Here is a 21,303-nt window from a genome sequence, read left to right as displayed (position 1 = left end):
ACAGGCTTATTTTGACATTCTAAATGGGCTAATAAGAAAGTGATTAGAACAGCTTATGGAACATAGCAAGCTCTCAGCAGATGTTCATGTTTTATTCTCTTATGACTAATTTTCTTCTGCTTTAAAACTTTTGAAACTTTTTTTTAATCAGGTAGATTCCTGTTGCATGTTTTCATTTTTTCATATGGTAAACAAAAAATTTTAAAAAATTAAGAGCTACTCACTGAGAATTTTCCTAGTGGCCGGTAGTGTTCAGCATGTTACATGCAACATGTTTAACCTCATAACAAATCTATAAATACATACTGCCCCAATTTTTCCTAGATGAGGGGTGGAACTTAATGCTACTTGACCACAAAGTGCTGTGAGGACAGTCCATGCCCTAAGCAAGATGCTTCCAGAGTGCTCTCCTTTTTAGCAGAATCAGGAAACTATACCTAACAAAAACATTGCATCTGGGGAACCCAACCCAGTGGGGGCAGGCATGTCTCTTCCTTCTAGCTAACAACCCCTATACACCATCTTCCCCTTTCAATTCTCAGTATGAGTCCATCTGACTCATTATCAGTAATATGCAACATGTACAAAATCAGCTAGACAAACTGAAACATCGCACACTTCCGTTCGTTCTGGGAGGGTGTAAAAATAAAAATTTCAACGGGTGGGGATAAAAAGAAATGAGATCAATAGTGCCATCTAGTGGGCATTATTAGCACTATCAAACCTGAGCTGCTGCCCACCCAGCTATTTTTTTTTAATATTTATTTAGTTATTTGGCTGCACTGGGTCTTAGTTGTGGCACGCGGGATCTTTTAGTCACGGCACGTGGGATCTAGTTCCCTGAGCAGGTTAATTTCCAGCATGAATTTAAAATGGTCCCCTGCATTGGGAGCGTGGAGTCTTAGCCACTGGACCACCAGAGGAGTCCACCGCCCAGCTTTTTAAGTCAAACTATTCCCAAACTTTACAAAGATGAACTGTCGGCAACAAAATATCTAAGCTAAATAATCTTCCATATCAATACACCAGAATTCTTCCACAATTGAAATCTCTAGTGAAGACAGAACTAAAGCGTTGAGTTAACATGTCAAGAAATATCACACTTTAATGAAGTAATAATGCATCTGGGGACTTCCCTGGTGGTGCAGTGGTTAAGAATACTTCTGCCAATGCAGTGGACATGCACGGAGCAACTAAGCCCGTGCGCCACAGCTAGAGCCTGTGCACCACAGCTAGAGCCTGTGTGCCACAACTACTGAACCCTGTGCACCACAACTACTGAGCCCACGCACCCCGACTACTGAAGCCCGTGCGCTCTAGGGCCCACATGCCACAACTACAGAGCCCGGGTGCTGCAACTACTGAAGCTCACACACCTGGAGGCCATGCTCTGCAACGAGAAGCCACTGAAATGAGAAGCCTGCACACCGCAGTGAAGAGTAGCCCCCACTCGCCGCAACTAAAGAAAGCCCACGCACAGCAAAGACCCAATGCAGCCAAAAAAAAAAAAAAAAAAAATGCATCTGAATCTATTGTCTTTACTCTGTACAACCACTGCTCACTGGCCAAAATCTGAAAATAGCTTGCTTTTTATTAACAATTAACATGAGGGTAAGTGGGAAGTTATAAATACCCACTTGAGGTAATTTCCAGCATGAATTTAAAATGGCAACTGAGTAATCTTGGACCTCCTAGCAAGATTTCTTGCAAGGATAAAAACAAGAAGTCTTCAATCAAGCTGTCAGAGCCTTCTTCCAATTGATGGAAAAACAGCTCATGGAAGAAATCTAAACTTTGTTCAATGACTACTAAGTACTACTACTTTACTAGATAAGCAACATATCTTATATCTGAATCCCAACTCTTCCTCTTACTAGCTAAATGACACTGGGGTAACAACTTCTTGACCCCTCTGGGCCTGTTTATTCATCTATGGATAATAGCATCTCTTAGAGGTGTGTGGTGAGAGTTGAATGAGATCTTACATGTAGAGAACGAAGTACCACATTGATTTAAAAAGTAGTTGCTGGTGCTGTCTCTTCCCAGACCCAGAGGTCCCTGGACATCCTCTCCCTCATTTGAGTTGGGGGGTAGACTGTAGTGGTCTCTTAAAGAGAACAGGTTAGGATCACTCACTTTGGCTCTGCTACCTGTCTGAAAGGAACTGGATTTTAGGAAACGTTTTATGTCCCAAATATTAGCCCTCTTTTTTTTCCCCTAAATGCAAGAGGAAGATTTACAAGTAAGCTCTGTTAATTTGGGAAGGGCCATCTCTGAGATCTCAGGCCTCTATGACATATAATGAAGTTTCCTCCTCTTGTTTTGACTTCCTGGAATGATGGACATGAAGTGTCTTTTAACTTGCAGGGTTTAGGAGACTGTTGTCAATTTAACAGTCTTTGGATCACTGTGTATTTGGTGGGTTAAGCTGCTTGCCATTCTTCTGAAATGCCAAGTTCATTTGTACACATTGTACACCTTCTACACCTTGTTAATTTTGCCTGGAGTTCTTTTTACATTCCTTTTTATTTGACAAACTCTCACTCAGTTTAAGAACCAACTTACATGTCTCCTGCTGTATGAACAAGTCCTGTGTCTCCATACCTCCCTTTGGCCAGGTCAGTTGCTCTGTCCCCATTGCTCCCATGGCACCTTGTCAGTTTCTCCGAGCTGCACTAGCTATACGCTATAACACATGCACTTACACACGTCTCTTCCAAATAAAAGTCACCTCCTAAGGGTCAGGGGCCATTCCCAGCTGTGTCCCTCATTCCCTGCCCCACAAGCCATTTCTCCTCCCTCTCACTTCTCTGCGATCGTACCCCCGAGTAAAATCTTAGCACGTAAGCTATTATCTCAGGCTCTGTTTTTTCAGGAGTCTGGACTAAAACGCATGACCTGTACCTTACAAAGTGCCTAGAATAGGGGAGAAGCTTAAACACTGACTGAGAGTCAGCACCTTCAGACTGACAATTACTCCTGGAGATTAATACCATAGTGCATAATGGCACCAGATACCACTTGTAGGCACTCTGGATTTAGCTTTCTTGCCCTTTAGGATTTGTGGGAATCCAATGAAATTTATTTTCTGGTTTATTTGTTAATATAAACCAAAATTGATGGCTTATTGGGCAAGTCTAGGGGAGACCTTACTTATATTTCCAAGAAAGGGACCAAGCCTACTGATGATTTCATAGCTCCTCCTTGATTACAATAACCTTAAGATGAAAATTTCACTGACATCAACCCTTTCCCTCTCATTATAACAATTTCCTGTAACTGTGCCAAACGTGTTTCATCTATACCACCACCAGTGAGGTCAGTATCTTTATAAGGCTGAACTATATTGAGTTTTTCTACCAACATTTTGCTCTTAAAAACACCTAATATTCCAAGTTAACTGGCTTGTTAGAAATGCTTTTGCTCTCAGACATCATTTCAACAATTTTTTTCTACGTTAAAAACCAGTCAAACATAGGTTCACTACTTTTAGTTATTGGTTTGACAAGGACCGCCAGGAAATAAAATAAATAAAATGTGGCCAGTATAGGGAGGCAGTATGTTAAGAAGATTATAGAAGACTTTTCCTAGGGATTTGTTTCCACCATGTTGCAAATGTGAGTTAGAGTTAGGAAGCCAAAAACAGCTTGAATTTAAAAAAAAAAAAAGAAAGAAAAAATCTCATCGAGAAGCTCTGAATGTGGCTATTGACACTAATACTGTAGATGTGGGTACAGGGTAGCTACAGGATTATTTGTACAAATTTATATGTTGACCTCTCCACTGGGTCTGGGACTTTTTTTTCGTCTTCATGTGGCACATCATAGATTCTTAGTCCATGTTTGAAAGACTAAGAGGATATGAAAGCATCAACTATTATTACCATAATTTTTTTTTCTTTTGGCCACACTGCGCAGCATGCGGATCTTCCCCGACCAGGGATCGAACCCATGCCCCCCTGCAGTGGAAGCACAGAGTCTTTACTACGGGACCACCAGGGAAGTCCCCTTCAATTCTTATTGATGCTTCTGTCTGAGAGGCTTATTTCTCCCAGTTTTATAGTCCCAGAACAATTGACTCAAATTTCCTAGAGAACTCGTACCTGGAATAAATCCATTTACTCATAAGGTCCTTTGATTGCTCACAAATGGCACAAAATACCACGGGAAAACAGGTGTGATCAAAATTATTCAAAGGCTGTGCAGATTGGTGGGCCTCACATTTTACCTATGTCCATGTAACTACACTCTTCAAGCACTATCTCCTCTGGTATTGGAGTCTGTTCCATTTATTTATTATTTATTTATTTATTTATTTATTTTGCGGTACGCAGGCCTCTCACTGCTGTGGCCTCTCCCGTTGCAGAGCACAGGCTCCGGACGCGCAGGCTCAGTGGCCATGGCTCACGGGCTCAGCCGCTCTGCGGCATGTGGGATCTTCCCGGACCGGGGCACGAACCCGTGTCCCCTGCATCGGCAGGCGGACTCGCAACCACTGCGCCACCAGGAAGCCCTCCATTTATTTATTTTTAAAGTAAGCCTGTAACCCCTACTCTCTCATATTTACAGGGACACTAGCTTACTCTATATTTTTCTTAACACCAGATTCCAGCTTTCTCCTCACCCTTGAAACGACGGCTTCCAGAGAATATAAGGCAGATACTTACCTGAGTATAATGGCCACAGACCTTGTCACATTTCCGAGTCTTGAAGTCATAGTACTGAATTTCGTTGTACCAGTCTGTGACGGCTGAAGACACAGAAAAGAGGTACAGAGACCCAGTCCAGAGGTTTTCTCCCAGTGAAGTGAAATTTGGGTGCAGCTTGTGGGGTAGCTTCAGCTGTATGTTGTGTGCAAACTGACAGTTCCTTGCCCATGCTTTTGCAATTTGGGCTAGTACTGGGTCCCAAGTCTGCAGAAATAAATACGAAACACTAGGAGGGTCAAGAATGGAGCCTGTTACCCAACCCTGTAACCGCAGTGAGCAAAGTGGGAATTTGCATGGGAGGTGAGGCACGATGTCCAGAATGGAGAAGGACCACGAACATGTAGGTCCTCCGTATGTGGAGGATCATATTGTGGTCTTCAAGTTTTGACTAGCGTTAGTGGGAGACATGATAATCTAGTTTCGAGGAATTTAGAATCAAAGTGAGTGACACAGAACAACATTTCACTGAAGGTCTATTATGTTGCAAAATAACATGCTGGTTTCACATATTTTCTGTAATTTCATACCTACGATAGCCCCTATCGTAAGAAGCTCAGAAAGGTTAAAAACCAGGCCAAAGCCACAGACCTAGGATTCAAACCCAAGCCTGACTGAATCAAAATCCTAGCCTTTCCCCCAGATGCCCTGCGGCCTCCCTGAGACAGTCAGTACTCTGCCGGCAACAAAAAAAAGTCAACTTAGAGACAAAAAACGAAACCAAAAAAACCTCACAAAAATTAACAGGCAAAAAAGAGACATAAATTGCACCTGAGGACGTGTGCAAAGGACGTGTCCAAAAAGAGAAGTAAAACATACTTGCTTTATAACAAGAACTGAGTAGGCAGAGAGAAACTGGGTTCGTTTTGATCGCAGGTGGTGAATTTAAAGCACACCTTCATCACCGCGAGAGCACTGGTCAGGATTACCAAGGATTCACCACCAAAATCAATCCACATTAGCTGTTTTCGACTGACTTCTGCCACAAGCCCTCATGTTTTTCTTACCATGTATAGCATATCACTGGCTTTTGGAGTCACTTCTGATCGGAACTTGTTGTGCATTCGAACACAGTCTTTGATGAAATCTTCATTTTCGATATCTGGCAAAGTATTTGCTGGAGAGGAAGAACTGGAGACCACAGAGAGCATCCAGGGTGTCACAGCAAGTGCGACTCGCATGCTCAGACTGTCTGGCATGGAGACCCGGAGGCTGGAATCCAGAGGCACTGCAGGTCCCGAGGGTCGGTGAGCCGGTTTTACAAAGCACAGTCGACTTCAGCTTTGAGAAAACGGAAAGCAGAACATGAGTTCATCACAAGTGTGAAGAAAAGGGTTTCTCCATATATGGTTTGCAGCTCGTTTTGTGCCCTTAACCCTGTCTTTTCGGTGGTTCTCAGTGACACAGCACCTATTGCAACATGGATTTTTATGAGGTTACATCAGACTTTCTTTTGAGTTGGGGGATGTTTCCAAAGGAAGTTCTGGAATCTCCAGAAATAATAGTCCCAATTTTTACTGAGGTTCTGGTGGTTAAACAAAAACATCTCTTATTTCAATAAAGGTCTTGCCAAATACTTTTTAAAAACATTTTTTTTGGAGTCACATCAGCACACCGTGGTTAGAATATCTGGTTAACATCATCGCTCGACCTAGAATTCATTCACAATGGTGAATGTGATGGGGTTAAGTCGATTTTGTCCATTCCCCTCCCCCAAATGAAAAAAACAGTTACGTGGACTTTTGGAGGCAGCTGGCTACTGCTGCCAATGGATTCCTAATTTTGCAGCCTTTGCTAAACTTCTGTCTGCTCTTCTCCTAGATCACAACACAGAGCCTATTTCCTGGCCCTTCAGAGGCATTAATCAATCTCCTTTGAAGCTTTAATATTAGCTTTGTCCACACTCCAAATTCTTGGCTTACCTAATTTTGACAGACCTGTTCATCTATACCGCCATGAAAATAATGGGACTGCTGCAGGCATTCTAGGACAATCTTCTGCTTCTCAAGATACATCCCTGTAGCATGTTTCTCATGACAGTTAGCTCCTGCGGCATTAGGTGTGCCCCATGCTTCTGTGCAGTGGCTGCAGCTGCCGCCTTGACTGACAAAGCCAGTGTGCATGTTAGGCTCCCCTATTCACCTCTATGTTCCCCAGGCGGTGTCAGCTATTCTACAAGTTCAAAGGATACAGCAACTCTCTACACGGTGACAGGCCACCTATGAGCTGACTTTCTCATCATCTTACATCGTTGTAACCGTTTGAATCCAGCTACTTTACTACCCCTCCCTGATGGACAGCCCCGCTGTATCACACATGATTGCCTTGCAGCCGTAGAAATGGTCTCAAAGCCACGAGAGGTTCTCTCAGACACCCCTTTAGGTAACCCAGCCTGACTTCTATTTTGTGATGGCTCCCGTCAATGAAGTTTCTTGGGAAACATAACTGGTTATGCTGCAGTTTCCCCTCGTGGGACGCCTGCTGCTCATTCTGATGCCACAGGAAAATCAGCCCAAGCTGCTGAGCTCATAGCTCTTACTAGAGCTTGTACCTTAGCAGAAGGGAAAACTGCCGCTATTTACACAGATTCCAGATGTGCTGCTGGAGTCTGCCTTGCTGTTGGCACAATTTGCAGATCCCGTGGCCTCTTAACTTCTGCAGGTAATCTTATTGCTAATGACCATATAGCAGCTGCCTTATTACAAGATATTCACCTCCCTTCTAAAACTGTTGTTCATTGTTCAGCCCATACCAAGGAAATGCTGTATCTTTAGGAAATGATCAGGCTGACAGAGTTGCTAAAATCCAGCTCAAAATGGACACCCTTGTTCCTTCTCTACCGAATTTTTAAACTTACTTGTATTCTTGACTGATTTTATCAACTGTTAAGCAAATGCCCCGCAGTCTGAAAGAGGCAAATGGGTGCAAAAGGGTGCTAAACAATTACCAGATGGATACATCAGGCCAAATGGACTTCCTATAGCACCCTTCCCTTTAACCTCTTGGCTTATATCCCATCAAGTGGGATGTATGTGCAGATGGGGGAGAATTAAGGAAATACAAGACAATTGGTTTTGCCCTGGCATCCATAAAATTTCTGACCAAAGTATTTCCCTGTGTACTACTTGTAAATCTCCCCAAATTTCTGGGAAATACCTGGGATACCCCCAAGAAATCCTCCAAGGGCCACATTCCCCTTTGTGGCACTCCAAATGAATTTTATAGATTTCCTCCCGCTTTAGGCTATTCTCACTGTTTGGCTGTTGTCTACATGTTTCGTGGATGGACTGAATCCTATTGGACTAGACGTGCCTCAACCACAACAGTGGTAAAGACATTAATAACTGAGGTTATTCCTCACTTTGGCATTCCTTTATGGACTGAATCAGATCAAGGAACTCATTTTACAACATAAAGCACTTGCTTGCAAAAACTCCAGGGTACTCATTACAATTTCAGACTCCATATCATCCTTAACCCTCAGGGAAAGTAGAACGTAAAAAATCTAGACATAAAAAAACTTTAGGAAAGATCTGTCAAGAAACTGGACTTAAATGGCCAGAAGCTTTGCCCTTGGCCCTTATAAAGATCCAGAATACTCCAAATAGGAGACATGGACTGACCCCTTTCAAAATGGTCTTTGGATACCCAATGTCCATTGGTATTTCTAAACCTTCCATTCCTGGGTTAAGTGAAGATTATGGGAACTTAGGTGAACAACCTGATGATATGACTAGCTAGATACAACAACAAATGTACATGAAGAAGGTAAAAGGGGCTTGGCTTCCATCAACTGATAAGCCTCGCCATCCTTTCGACCAGGAGACCAAGTGTACATCAAGGTCTTTAGAAGAAAACATGTGCTGTCACCTCCCTGGGAAGGACCTAATGAGGTACTGCCAACCACCTACACTGTCGTCAAAAGGAAAATCCTCCTGGATCCACGCAAGCCATGCCAACACAGGCCCAGAACATCCCTCTCAAGACAAGTGGGAGACAGATGCCCCAGGTGATTTTGAAAGATTTCCAGGGCCGATTCCCAGGCCCAGAAGCAGCCAGCGTCATGATGCAGACAGCTTTTCCCAAGATCACAGATCAAGAAGCCTCACTTTCACCTATCTCCCTTTCCCCACTTTTAAGACTCCCTATACACACACATCAAAAAACAGAACACTTTTTCCTATTAACAAATCCTTTCTCTGCATTTATTAATCATTTATTAGAAGGCTAGCTGGAGAGCACTTGTCTCTATCTTATTTCTCCTCTAAGTCTCCACTCTGGGCTCGTTTTCAACCTGTGTTTTGTTCTTACTAACCCTCCCTTACCCCCTTATGCTAACTTACCAAACCCTGGCCACGCTAACTCAGCCTGAGTGTTGATTATGTCAACATGTGGATAGTGCAAAAGAGCCTGACCGAGTCTGGGTTCCTGCTGATGTGGACGTGGTGGGCTAAGTACGTAAGATGGATGAGCGGCAGGGTATGATATCCATGACAAGAAAATCATCACTCTGCATCTTCTTTTTTTTGTGATACGCGGGCCTCTCACTGTTGTGGCCTCTCCCGTTGCGGAGCACAGGCTCCGGATGCGCAGGCTCAGCGGCCATGGCTCACTGGCCCAGCCGCCCCGCGGCATGTGGGATCTTCCCGGACTGGGGCACGAACCCGTGTCCCCTGCATCGGCAGGCGGACTCTCAACCACTGCACCACCAGGGAAGCCCTCTGCATCTTCTTTTAGTGAGTCATTTGGGCCCCAGAAAAAAAATCTGTAGAAGCCCACAGACTGTCCCTTACCCAGATAAATAGGTGAAAAATTTTCCCTTTGCATTAAAAGCAAACATGACACTGGACCTTTCTTGGGTGACATACCAGGACAATATTGCAAATCAAATTCTGTGGTTTGATTCCATAGGTGACATCTTTAAACCTCGCAAGGAAACTGCAAATGACTCTAGCACCACCATTTTGGGAACAAATGTCTGCCAAATCACCACATGTTCCGGATGTCTCAGAGGTCACCCTCGTACAAGTCAGGATATTGCAGCTGCCCCCATGATCAAGCTGCCCCAAACCACAAACTATATACGGGTGGATCAAAAATCTGGACTTACTTTGGTTAGGTGACAGAAATAAGCTTTACAGCTGCCAAAACCAGACAACCGACCTCCTATATCAGCTATTTTGCAATCTGTTTCACTCTCACATGTCGACAGGAGCGCATGGAGAATGGAGGCGTTTGGACACTACAGCACCACTGGCAAAAGTCATGGAATACCCCTGGGAATTACAGCTTCCATTCTAACCTTGTCTGTAAACCACTCTAGTCTTTTTATTTTGTGTGACAACCAATGTATAAAGGGTTCCTGACTAAATGGTCAGGACCATGTGGATTTGGATACCAGTCTCCTTCTGTCACCAAATACTCCACCCTAAATACCAGCCAAATTACAAACATGAGTTCCTTTGTTCATAAAGTTGTGCCACATAGACATGCTTGCCGAGAAATCACAGGGAATCTGCTGCGTATCCCAGTCCCAATGTCTTTTCAGCACTGAGGGTCTTATTGCCAAGCTTTAAAGATTATGAATCGGAAAAAGGAATCTCTCTGCAGTAATGGAAGAAGAGTTCAATACTGCTGTGCAAACCCTGAAAATACTCCAATCAGAAGTTAATAGCTTAGGGCTTCCCTGGTGGCGCAGTGGTTGAGAGTCTGCCTGCCGGTGCAGGGGACACGGGTTCGGGCCCTGGTCTGGGAGGATCCCACATGCCGTGGAGCGGCTGGGCCCGTGAGCCACAGCTACTGAGCCTGCGCTTCTGGAGCCTGTGCTCCGCAGCAAGAGAGGCCGCGACAGTGAGAGGCCCGCGCACGGCGATGAAGAGTGGACCCCGCTCGCCGCAACTAGAGAAAGCCCTCGCACAGAAACGAAGACCCAACACAGCCAAAAATAAATAAATAAATAGATAGATAGATAGATAAAACACACACACACACACACACAAACCAAACTGCTTGAAGATGGGAAATGAAATTTAAAAAAAGGGGGAGGTATTAATATCTAATGGCAACTCTTAAAAAGTAAAGAGAGAAAGATAAATACCGTATGCTAACACATATATATGGAATTTAAGAAAAAAAAATGTCATGAAGAACCTAGGGGTAAGACAGAAATAAAGACACAGACCTACTAGAGAATGGACTTGAGGATATGGGGAGGGAGAAGGGTAAGCTGTGATAAAGTGAGAGAGTGGCATGGACATATATACACTACCAAACTTAAGGTAGATAGCTAGTGGGAAGCAGCCGCATAGCACAGGGAGATCCGCTTGGTGCTTTGTTACCGCCTGGAGGGGTGGGATAGGGAGACGCAAGAGGGAAGAAATATGGGGACATATGTATATGTATAACTGATTCACTTTGTTATAAAGCAGAAACTAACACACCATTGTAAAGCAATTATACTCCAATAAAGATGCAAAAAAAAAAGTAAAGAAACATTACAGAAACCTAAGGTGGAATTATTGTTGCCACTAAGATAAGGTAGAAGGCCCGCTGCAAGAAGGGGCTATCACCATAGCTAACTATAGTATAATATAAACTAGGTGTGGTAGACAGGAAAGAACCTGGCAAGGCCTGGTGGGTCAGTCTTCTTTGAGTCCCACTATCTCTAGATGTCCCAGCAAACACTTGTCTACCAAGCATTAACTCTTTCCATCTTCTTGTGGATTACCTTACTTCCCCTAGAAGTCCCAAACCTCCACCTCCTTTCTCCTTGGTCCAGGACATATATACCTCATCTTGCCTTACTACCTTTGTAATTTCTCATGCTTATGTGAATTCCCCATATGTACATGTTAAACTTGATTTTCTCCTTTTAATCTGCTTTTTGCCATTTTAGTTATATGACCAGCCAAAAAGAATCAAGAGGGGAAGGGGGTAACTTTCCCCTCCCCACAGATGCATGTGTGTAATATATGTGTGTGGAAGGGGGTGACAGAGCGTGCCCGTGAGAAAGGGGGGGGCAAAGAGAGAACAGTACAAAGAATACTGGTCTCAATTTCAGATTTCAGTTTAAGCTCTGTTGCTAACTAGCTGTAAAACTTCGGATGAATTATCCAACTCTCTAATCCTGCCTGTTCACTGAAAGAGACTAAGAGGACCTTTTCTGTTATACCTTCTTAATCAGAGAGGGTTTGGGAGGATCAAATGAACTAGCTAACATATTAATTCAACACAACTAAATTCCTGCTCTGTGTATTCAAGTTAGTAATACAAGATAAAAACATAGTCACTGCCTTCAACAAGCCCACAGTGGTAAGAGCTGTGAGCTGGTGATGACAAAGACGGGGAGAATTGAAGACCAGGGTAGAGGAGAACAAGGGCTAAGGACTCACAGGTGAGGATGCTTAACCCATTCTGGGAAAAGTAGAGATGGCTTCCTACATATAGCAGTGAGGTCTTCACTGAGCTGGGTTGGTGTTGATCAAATGAAAAAGGGATGGAGAGATGAAGGAAATTGGGGGGATAGGAACTGGATTTCTAGTTGTGAAGTTGGAAACATGATGTCATGGCAAGGATAGAGAAGAGCCAGTTCACATTCTCTCTATAAAGATGACTTCAAGTATTGCTTATGTCTGGTAGGAAACATGGTACCTGGCCTCATGGAATTTAGAATCCAAATGGTGCTTTTATGCCAATCAGGAAGAGCTGTAAGACTCAGATTAAGGAGGACTTCTGGATTCTGCCAGTGATTTGGATTTTATCACAAAACTGCTGGGAAATTACAGGAGAGATTTTTAGCTATAGGGCTATAGGTGGGGTGTAATCTGGTTTTAGAAAACACCAGTGTTTTAGAAAATCAAGAGATATGGAGAATGGAATGGGGTGGGGGAGGTATTAATATCTAATGGCAACTCTTAAAAAATAAAGAAACATTACAGAAACCTAAGGTGGAATTATTGTTGCCACACACATGCACAGAAAATCACCTCACAAGGTACTCATATATTATAATTTCAATATGTCCAGGCTGCCTAATTTATACCAGCATTCCTTTCCATTATATTGACCTAGGGTAAGCATCTCCTTGTGTGGGGTTCAGAGGCAACCTTGATCAAGGGAGTGACAATCAACAGTTAGACCTTCCTCCAGCTTGAGTTGGTAACCAGGCCTGAAACCTGCTTTCCATCTTGTTCTGGGTCTCTGAACTAGATTGCCTGGGTTTTGAACACAAGAACAAGAGAGGTGAGAACTTGCAAGCAAGGAAATTCAGTGATGTTTTGTGGTTGCTTGAGCAAACCACATTGTACATGTACAACTCCCAAGAATGAGCAATATTATCTTGGTGATGAAATAAACTAATTACTTTTCTCTAATTTCCAAAAATAAGCAAAATGGAGTCTGCTATTACTGAGACCAATTTTTACATGATTATGCAGAGCAATTTAGCTCCTCAAAGCTACAACCCTCAAATTTCTTAATTCATACTACATTCCCACAACAAAAGCCCAAAGAAGTCATTTGCTCAGAACAACAGGAACTTTTGCTGTTTCAACAGGCTCACAACTTTGCCAAGTCTTTCCTTTTCTTATCTTGGGTCTTCACCATGATCTCCTTGAAAAGTATGTGTGTGTTAAGAAAGATTTGTTTTCAGGGTTTATCTCTGAATAGTGGCACTTTTTTATTCCTTTCTGTGTTTACATTTTTTGGTTTTTTACAATAAGCATATACTATCTTTTATAATTAGAAAATAAACTGAAATTTTTATTTCAGAGAACCATGGGATCTGTGTAATTGTTAAGAAAAGAAACCATAGGCCCAAAATGGAGTCACTTATGTTGAGCTCACGAAGACTTAATACCTAACCTAACTGCAGTTAGAACCTCCCCCAGAAATGTACTCTTAATTGCTCAGTCTGGAATTTTCTGGTCAGTGCCAATGAAGTCATCTGCCACAAAGCCCCTTTTCCATCAGCCAAAAGAAGATGAGCTTTCCCTTTTGTACAGCTCCTCTGAGCTTCTCTCTGTTAGATGGGTTGCTGCCCAATTCATGAATTCTTGGATTAAGCCAGTTAGACCTTCACGTTTACTCAGCTGAATTTTTGTTACTTAACAGATTTGGTGGCAGTGACAGTGGGATCCAAAGTTATCTTCTGATGGCATTTAGGGACAAAGAGAAACACAGGTGTGGTACCCCATACAACCTTTGAGTTCACTGTCTTTCCTGTTATTTTCGAGGGCCATTGGTAAGTTCCTTTTGGTTTTAAGCTCTACTCTCTTTGCATGGAGCTCCCCATCTAACTGGTTTTCTGCAATTCCCTATTTGGTTGGAAACTCTGACCTTGGTTTTGTCTCCCAATCCCCAGATTCCATGGTGGTTACTGGCCAGAGTTGACTGGGTCCAACTTAAAAACCAAACTGAGTCTGAGGTTGGACTGGGTCCCACTTGAACTGGACTAAGTCCAGCAAAGTCTAGTTGATAATGGGAGAAACTTGAGAGTCACAAAAAGCTGCAAAAATGGTTGGCATGCATTGAGCATTTAAGAACTGTTACAGCACTCACCACTTAACCTGAAAACTCCTGTGTAGGGTAAGTTGGTCACAGAATGGGTTAGATTGACACTCTAGGTCACCCGCCAACCTCTAAAAAATTTCTGTGCGAGAAGGTACACTGTGAAACATCACACAATTTCCAACTCAGCAGCACACTTTTTAGATGTTAGTTTGATGCTGAGAGACCCAAAAGTTTAACTAACTAAATAAATCAAAAATGGGTTCCTTAAAATCCAGAGTTAAGTGCACTACCTTACGGCACACCTACCTATTTTATAGGTAAGAACTATTTGTCGTGGAAGCTCCAAGAATTTGGCTTGGTAACCATGAGGTTGGGGGTCAAACAGTTTGGCGGCTGGACAGAGATGTGGGTTAATCTCCATTTTCAGCCCAGGTCCTACCAAATTGCTGCCAGCTCTTGGGGAGTTACAACCTAGTTTACAATGGCCATGACAGAACATTCAGATTAGACAAGATCATTTAAAAAGTGCACTTGAAAGTAAGGGTTCCCAAATTAAGCAAGCAGAATGGGATACCTATTTTAATTAGTACACAGAGGAATCCAAAAGGCTTCAAAATTCCAAAATAGCTTCATGGGGGGAAAAAAAAAGATTGTTGCAGAAGACAAATGAAGATTTAAAGACAGGAGATCATAAGTAAAAGCTCACCAAACCATTAGCTTTACAGGTACAACAGCTTCAGGGCCAAGCAACTAAAATACCTGGCCCCCCACAGGGCACATTCCTAGGAGCCCTGAATTAAAACACTGGCCTAGGGACTGTTGTTTTAGTTGTAATCAACTGGGACACTAGAAAAGAGGCTGCCCTTCAAGGGCCTATGATGATTTGTCAACATCAATTCAAATGCCTTCATAATCCACCCCTAAAGGTATGCCCCCTTTTAGGCCCCTTCCAGAACTGATGGGACTCCAAGACTCCAAAGGATTCCCTAGGAAAGTGCTATGCTATTTTCTTAAATAGCCAAGGGAAGTTAAAATTAAAATGAATAAGAAACCAGTCTGTAGAGGGGATTCCTGGAAAAACTGGCAGAAGCCAGTTGAAGGGTAAGAATTCTTACCACAATCTCCTGAATCTCTGTCATGCTCGGCTGAGACAGAAAAGTAAAATTTCACGTTGTCCCTTTCTTTCCAAATCCAGACCTATTGGTTATTGATGCTTCCTCTCCCAGGGACAACTACTGCATTCTCACTTGTCTAGTTTTGTGTCCTAAGAGCTTGGCTTGGCGTTCTGCCTGCCTGGGACAAGCAGGCTATTGGTTCTTTAGCTATCTATGGGAGTGACTCTAGATCTTGGGAAGGTGGTAACTTGCACACTAAGATGCCTTTTGGGTCCATGGAGTTATTTAATACTGCCAGAAATATTTATTGTCTGTTCCAGCTGAAACCTGGCAAGATATTTGAAAAGATTTAATAACTTTATTTTTATTTTATTTTTTTAACATCTTCATTGGAGTATAATTGTTTTACAATGTTGTGCTAGTTTCTGTTGTATAACAAAGTGAATCAGCTGTATGCATATGTATATCCCCATATCCCCTCCCTCTTGCGTCTCCCTCCCACCCCTCTCGGTGGTGGAAAAGCACCGAGCTGATCTCCCTGTGCTATGCAGTTTCTTCCCACTGGCTATCTATCTTACATTTGATAGAGTATATATGTCAATGTTACTCTCACTTCGTCCCAGCTTACCCTTCCCCCTCCCCGTGTCCTCAAGTCCATTCTCTAGGAGTCTGCCTTTATTCCTCTCCTGCCCCTAAGTTCATCAGAACCTTTTTTTTTTTTAGATTCTATATATGTGTTAGCATACGGTATTTTTCTCTGAAAGGATTTAATAACTTTATGATCAGAAATTTGGCCAAATTGGAAACTGATATTCAGAGCCTAAAGGGATTTTTTTTTAAGCCTCCTCCTGTAAGCTAAAGTGAAACCACGTCCCCAGAGAGAAAGAAGAACTATTTAAAACCCTCATAACAGGATTTTGGGTGGATCAACCTCTGGTGTCATTTAAGTTACAACCCAATTGCTTAAAGACAGTTGCTCTTAATTCCTTATCTCTAAACTTCTTGTAAAACTAGAAATGCAGTTTTGGAGACAGTTCAAAGTTCACTTATTCCTTTACCAATCCCAACCACCCACCCCCATCCCTCAGAGGTCTGTAAATATTAGCCTTGGGAAACCAAAGTCCTTCTTGGAGGAACTTGCATTCCTTCCCTGTGCTTTGAGATATAAATATTCTATAAACTTAAAGGAAGTAATTCTTGTTAGAAGGAAAACAAAAGGGGAAAAGGTAATTTGAAACTTGGGCAAATAGAAAAATCTTTTAAGTGCTTCTCCACAGATACATATTGAAAGGCTTTAACCAGGTAACCTTAACTTGCTCCATCTAACAGAAAAACTTAGATTCAACTTTTATAACTAATGAGCTTTACATGATTGTACCTATCTCATGGCTGAAATTTCAGAACAAGTCTATAAGGTCTTTGCACCTGTCTGTATGTTCATGTGTGTTTAGAGAGACAGTAGATGTGAGATATATATCTACCACTGGATGGTATTGCTAAGATTAATTTATAGAAGAGCTCTAATTGGCTTTAAAAGTACTTATATAAATTAAAATAACAGAAACTAAGCTAACGCGATCTAGGATTACGTTGTGTTTATATAGGTATATAAGTGTTTTGGAAATTCCTGAAAATCTGATATGTCCTGATATAATATTATCAGTCCTAATGCCAGTTATCATCTATTGGGCTGCATCCCTCAGGCCTGCAAGTCCTATACTTGCCCAGCCTCAAGATCAAATAAAGAGCTCAGAGATGTTACCCAGTCCAAGCTTGTACTGCTCACCCTCTGACCGGCTAATAAATCAAGAGACAAATTGTCTAAGTGCCCATCACCAGATGAATGGATAAAGAAGATGTGGCACATACATACAATGGAATATTACTCAGCAATAAAAAGAAACGAAATTGAGCTATTTGTAATGAGGTGGACAGACTTAGAGTCTGTCATCCAGAGTGAAGTAAGTCAGAAAGAAAAAGACAAATTCCGTATGCTAACACATATATATGGAATTTAAGAAAAAGAAAATGTCATGAAGAACCTAGGGGTAAGACAGGAATAAAGACACAGACCTACTAGAGAACGGACTTGAGGATATGGGGAGGGGGAAGGGTGAGCTGTGACAAAGCGAAGAGAGAGGCATGGACATACATGCAGTACCAAACGTAAGGTAGATAGCTAGTGGGAAGCAGCCGCATAGCACAGGGAGATCAGCTCGGTGCTTTGTGACCACCTAGAGGGGTGGGATAGGGAGGGTGGGGGGGAGGGAGACGCAAGAAGGAAGAGATATGGGAACATATGTATATGTATAACTGATTCACTTTGTTATAAAGCAGAAACTAACACACCATTGTAAAGCAATTATACCCCAATAAAGATGTTAAAAAAAAAAAAAAGATAAGTTGTTGGGCTTCACTGGTGGCCCAGTTGTTGAGAGTCCACCTGCTGATGCAGGGGACACGGGTTTGTGCCCCGGCCTGGGAAGAGGCCGCGGAGCGGCTGGGCGCGTGAGCCATGGCCGCTGAGCCTGCGCGTCCGGAGCCTGTGCTCCGCTACGGGAGAGGCCACAACAGTGAGAGGCCCGCGTACCGCAAAAAAAAAAAAAGAGACAAGTTGTTGGGACAAGCAATAGTGACTTTATTTGGAAAGCCACCAGACCAAGATGTTGGGCTCGTGTCCCAAAGAACCATCTTGCCTGAGTTAAAATTCAGGCTTCTTTTATACTAAAAGTGGAGGGAGTGAAGACCAGCATTTCCTGGTTCCCATCAACCTCTGGGGGAGTTGTGTTAATTTCTTCCCTCCGGCTGTCACTCACAGGTGGGCCTGGTCAGGATGTTTTCTGTGAGCTAAACAAAGGTATTTTAGCTTAATGCTCATCACCTGGGACGCAGAGTTCCCCGGGAGATGGACCCTTATGTATAACTTAAGCTGACAGGCAACATCCCTTTAGTGATTAACTTGAAATACAAAAGCCTCTTCCCTATTACAGTACCCTACTGTCAATATCCCTTGCACAGTCTTGTGGGGAAAGGGATGAAGACTTCCCTTTTTTTTTTTTTGCAATACTCAGGCCTCTCCCGTTGAGGAGCACAGGCTCCAGACGCCGAGGCCCAGAGGCCAGGGCTCACGGGCCCAGCCGCTTCGCAGCATGTGGGATCCTCCCGGACCGGGGCACGAACCCATGTCCCCTGCATCGGCAAGCGGACTCTCAACCTCTGCGCCACCAGGGAAGCCCTAGTCAGGCCTCTTTTATCTGCAACTATTTGAACCTGATGAAACCCCTTAGCACTTTGTTGTCTAATTTGTAATTGAACTTGGAGTTTTTGTTCCAGTTCCCAATACATATACTAAATTCCCGTGCTATTTATTTGGACATAAATAGGTAGGTTGACTCTTTTCCAGCTACAATGAAACTACCATCTATTTCAACTGGATAGGCAGGCCTGTTGGGGGCAAACTCATGAAGAGGTTAGTATACTGCCCAAAGTTTTTTTTTCTTTTTTTTTTTTTCTTTTTTTTTTTTTGCGGTACGTGGGCTTCTCACTGTTGTGGCCTCTCGCGTAGCTGAGCACAGGCTCTGGACGCGCAGGCTCAGTGGCCATGGATCACGGGCCCAGCCGCTCCGCGGCATGTGGGATCCTCCCGGACCGGGGCACAAACCCGTGTCCCCTGCATCGGCAGGCGGACTCTCAACCACTGCGCCACCAGGGAAACCCCCCAAAGTTTTAATGTAATTGGCAACTGCTGGGTCTCTTAGAGCATTTATAGATTCTCTCGCCTGGGCAGACACCTGGAAATGGCCTACCATACAATATTTCAAAGGGGCTTAATTTAAACCTGCTTCTGGGTGCCACCGATCTGTATCAGGGCGACTGGCAAGGCCTTATCCCAGGTTAAATTAGTCTCGACATATTTTAGAGATGTTCCTTTTTAATGTATGATTCACTTCCTTGGTTTTTCCTGTTGACTGTGGTCTGCAGGATGAAAGTAGTTTTAATGCCTCAACCCAAATCCGGGGATAATTTCCCTTAGGAGGGCTTTAACCACTTCAGAGACTTCTGTCCAGGTGGGATATGCTTCCACCCATCCTGAAAAAGTATCCATAAACACTAGCAGGTTATCAGGAATTTCCTGCAGTTCAGGGTATTTGAGTAAAGTCTATTTTCCCGTCCTCGGTGTGGCAGGTTCCTCTGTTTTGAGTCCCCATCTAGGGAGGTCTGACGGCAGTCTTTTTATTATTTTTAGACTGTGATGTCAAGCTGTTCTGGTGGAAAGCTTCAGGGTGAGGTCCATCAGAAAGTTAATCAGCTCATTCCCTACTGTCAATTTTTAAATGGGACTCCTGTGGGGAATTAGATGCCTCAAGTCCAAGGGAGCCCCTGGGCTTCTTTGTTCATCATGTTCCTCCTCTTTCTACTGAGAGTCTTTTACTGTTTTTCTTACGTTTTGGCCTAGGGCAATCTGTTTTGGTCTAGGGCAATGTGGCCTAGGGCAATCTGTTCCTTTTTTTAAGTTTACTGAAGTATAGTTGATTTACAATTTTGTGTTAATTTCTGCTGTACATCTAAGTGATTCAGTTATGTATAACTTTTTTTCATATTCTTTTCCATTATGGTTAATTGCAGGATATTGACTGTTGTTCCCTTTGCTATACAGTAGGACCCTGTTTATCCTTTCTATATATGATAGTTTGCATCTGCTAATCTCAAACTCCGAATCTATCCCTCCTCCACACCCCTCCCTTGGCAACTACAAGTCAGTTCTCTATGTCAACACAGGATTTTCTAATTGATCCTTAGAAGGGGGGAAGTCATGAGCTCAGTCAGTGGAGTTAGGTTTGAAGCAACATATTCTCACTCTGATTCCCTTCATTTTCTCTGATGTAATAGCACAAATACTTGAACATAAAAGATTTCATCATTCTTCCCCGCTTCTGTACAAAATCGCTATAGTCATTCAAAAGCCACTGTAAAACCATAAATAGCAGTTGATCATCTCTAACCATTAAAGGGATGCCTTTTTGCTTTGGCATCAACCAGCCGGGATTACAATGCAATTGAAAAGAAAATTGGTTACTGCTGTGACACAGTTTAAGATAATTACTAAAAGTATTAGTGATATCATTTACCAGGATATTCCAGGACTTTAGAAGTTCCATATAATTTCCAGAATGCGCATATTAAGTGTTTACCCATGATATAATCTAAGACGTTTTATCACCATTTATTTGACAGTGCTTCCCACGTAATTTAACATACCAAGTAAGCCTAGTTAGTTTAATATTCCTCTCACTGAGATTGAAAGAATCCAAATAATTTGAAGTGTTCCAGGAACCCTTTGGAAAATCTCAAAAGTTAACTAGAGGTCAAGTGAGCTTCATTTAGAATTTGATCTTTGGGAAGCTTGTCAAAAATATCAAAAATTTTAACCAGTGATAATAAAAGATCTCAATGGCAAATACAGATCACTTAAAGAAACTCAGTTACCATAAGTTCAATATTTCAAGAAACCTTTGTCCTCTTAGAGAACCAAATTCAGGTTTTGTACCACTTTACCTTTAAAATTCTATTTCTTAAGTTCAGTGTTACCTTAGCCAATCCTGACAATGCACAAAACTCTTCCAGCGTTCCTCCTCCACAAGCGTTCCACAACTTTCTGTATCCTTATTCATCTGTTCCTTTCTTCTCCATTTAGAAACAACCAGCTCTAGGACAGAATCGCCTTTTTCCCTTTAACAAAATGTATTGTCATGCTGAAACCATGCACGTCAGACTGGAACTTGAACCCAGACTGGAACTTGAACCCAAGCGGCCAGGACTCGAGTCCAGCCAAAACCCAATCTTCCAACTGAGATCACACACCTGGTTTCAGGACTTAATGAAACATCAGGTTCTTGATGTCTCATCGCAAAAAGAATTCAGTGAGAAACAAAGTGATAGGTAAGAAGTGGATTTATTTAGAGAGAAACACAC

The 21,303-nt window shown here is 42.7% G+C and overlaps 1 protein-coding gene across 1 annotated transcript in view; it reads right to left on the bottom strand.

Annotated features, from left to right (window-relative positions):
* Positions 1 to 21,014, bottom strand: part of GLIPR1 (GLI pathogenesis related 1) — a 33,257-nt gene extending 12,243 nt beyond the window's left edge. Inside the window, exons 1-3 of the mRNA XM_082665127.1 lie at positions 20,920 to 21,014; positions 5,713 to 5,986; positions 4,667 to 4,912 (exon numbers count right to left, since the gene is read on the bottom strand). Of these exons, the coding sequence (XP_082521253.1) occupies positions 4,667 to 4,912; positions 5,713 to 5,904 (438 nt within the window). The 5' untranslated portion in view covers positions 5,905 to 5,986; positions 20,920 to 21,014. The remainder of the gene's footprint in view (positions 1 to 4,666; positions 4,913 to 5,712; positions 5,987 to 20,919) is intronic.
* Between the last annotated feature and the right edge of the window lie 289 nt (positions 21,015 to 21,303).

Source organism: Grampus griseus (assembly GCF_964374135.1).
Source record: "Grampus griseus genome assembly, chromosome: 11".
NCBI lineage: Eukaryota > Metazoa > Chordata > Mammalia > Artiodactyla > Delphinidae > Grampus > Grampus griseus.
The sequence above is the reverse complement of the archived record's forward strand: the minus strand, read 5'-3'. Positions and strand labels throughout refer to the sequence as shown.